This window comes from Haliotis rubra, unplaced genomic scaffold, assembly GCF_003918875.1.
Source record: "Haliotis rubra isolate DU_JTF1 unplaced genomic scaffold, ASM391887v1 Scf2054, whole genome shotgun sequence".
Classification (NCBI taxonomy): Eukaryota; Metazoa; Mollusca; class Gastropoda; order Lepetellida; family Haliotidae; genus Haliotis; species Haliotis rubra.
In genome coordinates this window covers 28,735-37,110 of record NW_025766064.1, presented here as the reverse complement: position 1 = coordinate 37,110, position 8,376 = coordinate 28,735, and the positions used below count along the sequence as shown (strand labels likewise).

Sequence of the window (8,376 nt, the reverse complement as noted above, 5' to 3'; positions counted from 1 at the left end):
TGTCTGCTACTGTCCACTTCTCGACCCACGATGTGTTTATAAGTGTACACTATAATACACTGCCTGATGCAACTACATGCAGTAATTCAGTCGGTGGATTGAATCAGCCCAAGAACGTGACTTGGAGTGAACGCGACACTGCAGTTTTGCTAAGGGCAGTATGTGGGTCACCTCCGATAAAGTTGACAAGCAGCTATCAAAGGCAGGTGTCCCATATATTGCGCTATCCAAGCTTGTTTTTCCCTTTCGTATTGGTAGAGGTATATGTATTTAGATAAACCTGCAAACTGCTTTAGGGACTAAGCAGGCTCACTCGTTACAGTCAGCTTTGAAAATGAGGTCATTCATTTCCGCTATGGTCGAATTTAATCGTTTTCAGAATCGTCTTTCTGGGATCTCTGGGTGAACGAATACAAAACACCTTGTGAGTGTGTTTAGACAATTGTTGATGTAATGTGATATTGTGTCAACCCGATCGAAGTTTTCCTGTTCAGTTTACGTCTACTAATATATGTTTGTGTGCTGCTATAGCCATCCAAACCCACCCCAATGAAAACGTCGTTTGAGAGTTGTTCCAGCATTCCGGCCCTTTGACGAATTTCCGTGTGGTAAGTACGCCAACTGAACGTGTCACTGTGGGTGTTAAGAGTTTACGGTGTATATGCATTATGCAACTGCATGCTGAGTGACACAGCAGATTGAACTTGATAAAGTACTGTAAAGCACCTTGGGCATCCATCTGAAATTGCTTCGGCAATGGGAGCCGGGCCAATTTACACTTGTCAGAGTGGTAAACAAAGTACGTAATCTTGACTAGCAGTTGTCAGGCTGCCAATTTTGCGCTGGCTGAGTGGGTTATATCGCTGATTAAGTGCCTTACTATGAGGTCGTGAGTTCGAATCCCGGATGGATCTAACGCCCGAAATGTACTAGACTTTGTACTTTACTGAGAAAATGTAATCCCAAACATGATATATGTTGCATCACTCTTCTGCCAAACGTGATTCAGCATTTTAATGCGTCCTTTACATTCTCAAAAGCAGGTGCCCAAACTATTACCGAACATTGGTTGTTTGTCCGTGTTACAATTGGTGTAATTTATCATTTACGTTTGCTTGTAAATAGAACTTTCAACATTCTAGTGAGTTTGTGAATCGTATAAAACAGACTTGCTCTATACTCACTGTTTACGACTGGATCCTAGTGATTTTGCAGTAAACGATCCACTTACTTCATACAAATTATGAGCCTCATGAACTGTCTAAGGAAAACATGTTTCCAACAGTACAGTATTTTTATTGAATCACAAAAGACACAGTAAAATCGAAATGATATACATAAGAAACATGGTGTCGTCGTCAGCACAATCACTGTATCCCCAATCACCATTGCAGAGATGTTAACACAAACAATAATGGATTTCGAGATCATGCAAGAGTAATTAGCAGCGGCCATAAATATTGTTTTCACATTGTTAACTGCTGAGGCAGCTATGCCCAATATCAGATTCGATCTTGTGGAAAGAGAAGTATCATCAGTGGTGGAAATAAGTGTGTCAACTTCCAGTTTCATTGGTCATCTGGTTTCTTTACGACGATTTATACAACGGACGGCGGACATAAAGGCCTGAGCGTGAAGTCGTTGGGCTTTCAGTGACATGGCTTGACAAAAACTTTCTTTCTCTCTGGATTACAGTATGTGTTGGGATCATGTATTGTTAAAAAACAGACAATACCTAGCTGGATAGTTGCTCAATGCAGCCTTAACACTACCCACTCACTCGCATAGAGTGATTAAACTCTGGGAATGGCTTTCATGACGAATGGTCTTGGAGAATGGGTTATGCCCACGGTTCCATCCAAAGAAGGCATCTGGCCATCCACCGGAATGAACTTGAACCTCTGGATCATGGTGGTCAAGAAAAGGAACAACTCCATCCGAGCCATGGCCTCACTTCCAGACAAACCCTTCGACCTGAAATATTTCAAATCTTCGGTTGTAAATAGCCTACATGCATTTTGTCAGGAAATACAAGCCTTACGCGTATTAACATGTTTAGTAGTAATTGAGTGAGTTTTTGTTTTATGCCGCACACAGCAATATTCCAGCTATATGGCGGCGGTCTGTAAATAATCGAGTCTGACCAGACAATCCAGTGAGCAACAGCATGAACATCGATCTACGCAATTGTGATACGATGAGATGTGTCCACTAAGTCAGCGAGCTTGACCACCCTATCTCGTTAGTTGCCTTTTACGACAAGCATGGGTTACTGAAGATCAATTCTAACCCGACCTTCACCGGACCAGAGTCCAATATCTTTAGTAAATATAATCTTGGTGTAGTTCCTTTTACTCGAGAGTGCATGTTTATTTGTAAAGACAGCTAAAATAATGTACAATTCATTGAAACAAGAATGACATTTGGTCTTATTTGTATGTATTCAACATTGATTAGAGTTCTAAATAGATATATTTGGATTCACACATTTTCAGACTAACGAATTACTGATATGTCATATATTTGGAAGTTTCCTTACTCGACAGGTTGAACGGTCAAATTTAAAATACAGCCATTTGTAATCGTTTGTAAAAACACTTCAATGTTGAATTCGTTTATAAAGATTGGACATATATTGCTGCTTCTCCAGCGACTTAACTTACCCAGAGAGAAGGGAATGAACTCATCTTTCTTTACGATCTTGCCAGTGTCGTCAAGGAAACGGTCAGGTCGGAAGTTGTCTGGATCACCCCACACATCCGGGTCTTGTAGGACTGAATCAAGCATCGCTATGACTTGGACACCTTTTGGGAACGTGTAGCCCCTGAACTGGATATCGTGGGGAACGGTGTGAGGGAGAGCTGTAGGGGCGATATCAGCTCGCCTCAAGACTTCCATAATGGTTGCTTCCATGTAGGGCAGGTTGATCTTGTCCTTCATTGAGGGACGCCTACTCTGGCCGATATTTTCCTGGATCTCTCGGAAGCACCTTCCTGGACGTCCGGGTTGTAGAGTAAGTAGATCATGGTCCATCGTATGGTAGTAGCCGTGGTTTCCGTTCCGGCCACGAAGAGGTCCGTTATAACCCGTTTCAGGTTCTCCGCTGAAACAAGGTCCGAGGGAAGCCTTTTTGTTGAAATAAAATTATTCGAAAACACTGTGTAAATTAAACTGCAATGAAACTAAACTTAACAAAGTTGACATATGAACTGTAATTAGGAAAGAGAAGGCCCTAATGCAAGATTATGGATTCACAGTGCAATCAGTGTTCAAATGCACAATTAAGTGCATGTGCATACGAAAGTAAGGTCACTGAGACGGTTTCTTTTCTCTCTATCCGGACAGATATATACCCTCAGAGTTTGCTACTGTGTCAATTCCATCTTATTGAAAAAAACGAAGGCTGATGCAGTAAATGAGTGAGTTCAAATTTAAAGTCACATCGGCAGTATTTCAGCCATATCGAAGGTTGAATCAAATAGGGTTTGTTAATCTATGTGAAGTGATGTTCTCCTTTCTTGTACATGGATCCGGTGATTAACGCAGGGATCGCGACTTTGGTGGGGTTGGTGAAATGCGTCATTTTCGCCTTTCTTCCTCTATTTGCAGACACGCAGTGGTATTATTGAACTCATATCACCACGCAGTTCTCAAAGATATCATCCTTAACACACGAACTGCATATATTCTGTTTCTCACCCAAAGCGCGAAACAAAAGGCGAAAGGGAGTTATCAAATCGGTTCTGTACAACTACTTAACTTGGTTCAGTATGCTTACAGTCTAAGGTCGTGTCCTCTTGTTTCGCTTGGCGAAGTCTCATTTCCTTGATGTAAGCGTGGATGAAGTCGTCCACGTTGTCATCGTCGTGATTCTTCAAGTGTTCCTCTGTCATAGGGTCTATGAGCAGTGAGTCGATTTTCTCGACATTCTGCATTGACTTCTTAAATTTGAATAGATCTCCTGGCAGAAAGCGCACAATAGGCAGCACATTCAACATTCCAGCCGCACCAGCATTGGCAAAATTTTCGTCCATGGCTTTTAAAAATGTAATAAAGAGCGGGTCAGTATATTCAAATCGTTTGCCGAATACAGTGGAGCAGATGACATTGGATACTGCGTTGCACACCAGGCGTTTGCAGTCAAAGCCCTGCCCTCGTTCTGCCTCGAAGGCCTCAATAAACTGTGAGATTTCCTCGTGGATTTTGTCCTCCATGATATTCCTGCCTGCTCCAAACTCCCTGAGAGTGTTGAGGGCGAAGCGTCTTTGCTCGCGCCAGAGATCACCAGATGTTCCAACAACACCTGTACAAAAATGATAAAAATGACTCAGGTATTAAAAAACACGTTACAAAAGGAAAACATGACCGAAACACAAATCCTCAAAGGCTGGCCACTACAGAAGAGAGAGTCTTGATTTCAGTGTTGGTTAATATCGTAATCAAGTGTAAATTCTTATTTCCCATTCTTTTACTCTTCCTTGGAAAGTATGGTAAAGTGGTTTCGTATGGTATGAGTCCTGTAGTATGTTTGAATAAATGGTGCCTACTTTTTTATATTGATCAGTATAGTAGGTGGAGTTTGACGTGACTTGAAGTAAGAGAAATACAGTAATAACTGGTAGGCTGGTTTAGAAACTAAAATGATTTACAAAATAACGTATACACCTGATGTTTATTATTGGATAATGTAAAAAAAGGATTTTCAGCAGCGGATCAAGAACGCGCCTTTGCATTGTCGCATGTTGGGGCTTCGAACAGCCATAATTCCAGAACGTTCAGAAGTTCAAGGCAGACCAACATCAGACTAATGAGACCCGTCAACCAGACTGGCCAGACATCTGATAGTCCCAGAAGTGGGAGACCGAGAGTGACCACCCCCAAGATGACCATCACCTGTGCATTTTGCAGCCTGCGTAAGGGCCGGTGGGGTGCCCCAGTGGTTAAAGTGTTCGCTCGTGAAGCCCATTTCTGGTGTCCCCCGCCGTCATATTGCTGGAATATTTCTGAAAGCGGCGTAAAACTGAACTCATTCATTCACTAAAAATGTAGAGATGAATACAAGTATATACTGGTATGCTGCATCAAACTAAAGTCACTCACCTACTTTATTTTCATCCCATTGACCCAGATATAACAAGAAGGGTGAAATCAGATAAGGGTTCGTTAATCAATGTGAAGTGTAATTCTCCTTCGTTCCATAAGTATCCGGTTTGAGATGTTCGTGAGTGAGTCAGTGAAAATTTAAAGGCACATCGGCAGTATTTTAGCCATATCATGACTATGAGAGTTGTAAATTTATAAATGTATGAATGAAATATAAACAAACTTATATACTTAAGGACAGTAAAATAACTAATCTATCACAGATGTATACTTAAAACTAGCATATAACCTAGAAAACACTTTTTACGTTTAACAGTACAATATAAAAATGGGCTATAAATTGCCAACAAGTGAAGGTAGATCACCAAACTTGGGACCATGGGGTCTCCATGTGCTTCCTGCATGAACCCTAGCTGGATTTACACCATCCCTTCAGCTGTCAGCGATTAAGACAAATCTAGCCATATATTAAAAGAACGCACATTCTATGATTAAAAAGGAGGTGGTAAGTTTAAATTTAATTTAAATATTTTTTAACCTACGTACCCTCTCACGAGGACAATAATTTTACGATACTTTGAGAATACAGCCACTATATCTATGTTACTAATCTAAACTACCAATCATTAAAATACATCTATCTACAAAACATATGAATCAAAATCTATCAATTAAATCAATTTCTTTTAAAAAACAGCAACAATTAAATGAACATGTACATTATTTAAACGATCCTTCATCGTTTTTACATTGAAATAGTTATCCCTTGTGAAGGAAAAATCAATACATTCTTGAGATGTTCGTGGGGTTGATGAAATGCTTCATTTTGGTGAGAATGTGATATGGGACAAAGCAGGTGCTCATGTGGTATGAAGCAATAGAGGTGAGAATATAATATGGGACAAATCAGGTGCTCATGTGGTATGAAGCAACAGCGGTGAGAATATGATATGGGACAAAACAGGTGCTCATGTGGTATGAAGCAACAGAGGTGAGAATGTGATGTGGGACAACGCAGGTGCTCATGTGGTATGAAGCAACAGAGGCGAAAAATGATGTGGGACATAGCATGTGCTCATGTGGTATGAAGCTACAGAGGTGAGAATGTGATTTGGGACAAAGCAGATGCTCATGTGGTATGAAGCAACAGAGGCGAGAATGTGATGTGGGACAGAGCAGGAGCTCATGTGGTATGAAGCTACAGAGGTGAGAATGTGATGTGGGACAAAGCAGGTGCTCATGTGGTATGAAGCTACAGAGGTGAGAATGTGATGTGGGACAACGCATGTGCTCATGTGGTATGAAGCATCAGAGGTGAGAATGTGATGTGGGACACAGCATGTGCTCATGTTGTATGAAGCTACAGAGGCGAGAATGTGATATGGGGCAAAGTAGGAGCTCATGTGGTATGAAGCTACAGAGGTGAGAATGTGATGTGGGACAAAGCAGCTGCTCATGTGGTATGAAGCTACAGAGGCGAGAATGTGATATGGGGCAAAGTAGGAGCTCATGTGGTATGAAGCTACAGAGGTGAGAATGTGATGTGGGACAAAGCATATGCTCATGTGATATGAAGCAACAGAGGTGAGAATGTGATGTGGGACAAAGCAGGTGATCATGTGGTATGAAGTAACAGAGGTGAGAATGTGATGTGGGACAAAGCAGCAGGTGTGAAGCAACAGAGGTGAGAATGTGATGTGGGACAAAAGCAGGTGATCATGTGGTGTGAAGTAACAGAGGTGAGAATGTGATGTGGGATAAAGCAGGTGCTCATGTGGTATGAAGTAACAGAGGTGAGAATGTGATATGGGACAAAGCAGGTGCTCATGTGGTATGAAGCAACAGAGGCGAGAATGTGATGTGGGACAAAGCAGATGCTCATGTGGTATGAAGCAACAGAGGCGAGAATGTGATATGGGACAAAGCAGGTGCTCATGTGGTATGAAGCAACAGAGGCGAGAATGTGATGTGGGACAAAGCAGATGCTCGTGTGGTATGAAGGAACAGAGGTGAGAATGTGATGCGGGACAACGCAGGTGCTGAGATGGTGTGTGAAAATACAGGTAGTGATATGATGTGGGACAACACAGATGAAGATCATAGAGGGCGACAGTTTCATGTTCCACTGTAAGAAGACATGACACCTACCTTTTCCTTTTGTAATGAAGTCATTTAGTGTGGTGTGAGGCCTCTCAGAAAAGACGTCGGCGTTCTTGACAATAGCTTCTTTCAGAGTGCTGTAACCGTTGAGGACGATGAGTGGCTTGTTGAACAGGTACACACTGAAGATGTCCCCATATTTTTGCCTGAGTTTCTTAAACGTTATCCGGGGATCGGAGTCCATGGAGAGGACATTCCCCAAAAACGGGAGGAGAGGGGGACCGGGAGGGAGCCCAGGTGGTCGCCGCGTTAGCACCCATAACAAAACTAACACAACCACACACAGCAACACAGTTGTAGGACTGAAGGCGAATACCTCTATCATTGTCCACTTCTCGAAACGTAGTTTTCAAAATGATATGTGCCCACGAGTGTTTATAAGTGTACACTGTAATGTACTGCCTGATGCAACCACAGTAATTCAGTCGTTAAATTGAATCAGCCGAAGAACATGACTAGGAGGGGACTATGCAAATTTGCTAAGTGCAGTATATGGGTCACCTCCATGCGAGTTGATAAGCAGCTTTCAAAGTCCAATATATTGTGCAACCTCAACCTGTTTTTCCCTTTGGTAAACAAAGTACGTTATCTGGACTACCAGTGGGTTAGATCGCTGACTTTGCATGCAGGTGCCTGACTGTGAGAGTGTGGGTTTGAATCCCGGATGGGACTCAACGTCCCCAAAGTACTAGTACTGTACTTTACTGAGAAAGTGTAATCCCTGATATGACATATGTTGCGTCCAACTCCTGATAAAAGTGATTCAACACTCTAATGCGTCCTTGACTCTCTCAAAAGCAGGTGTCCCAACTGTTACCCAACGTTTGTTTGTTTGTCCGTGTTACAGCTGGTGTCAGTTGTTATCATTTACGTTTCCTTGCTAATAGAACTTTCAACGTTCTTGTGAGTTTATGAATCGGATAAAGCAGACTTGCTCTATACTCACTGTTAACTACTGGATCCTAGTGATTTTGCAGTAAACGATCCACTTACTTCATACAAATCATGAGCCTCATGAACTGTCTAAGGAAAACATGTTTCCAACAGCTCAGCATTTTTTATTGAATCACAAAAAGACACAGTAAAATCGAAATGATATACATAAGAAACATG

At 41.9% G+C, this 8,376-nt stretch overlaps 1 protein-coding gene across 1 annotated transcript; it reads right to left on the bottom strand.

Annotated features, from left to right (window-relative positions):
• Window positions 1–1,275: 1,275 nt before the first annotated feature.
• LOC124276092 (cytochrome P450 2U1-like) lies at window positions 1,276–7,763 on the bottom strand. Its single transcript, XM_046711748.1, is given in 6 exon segments — window positions 1,276–1,955; window positions 1,958–1,974; window positions 2,664–2,990; window positions 2,993–3,103; window positions 3,779–4,303; window positions 7,252–7,763. Coding segments are annotated over 6 exon segments (1,479 nt in total). The 5' UTR covers window positions 7,589–7,763; the 3' UTR covers window positions 1,276–1,793.
• Window positions 7,764–8,376: the final 613 nt, after the last annotated feature.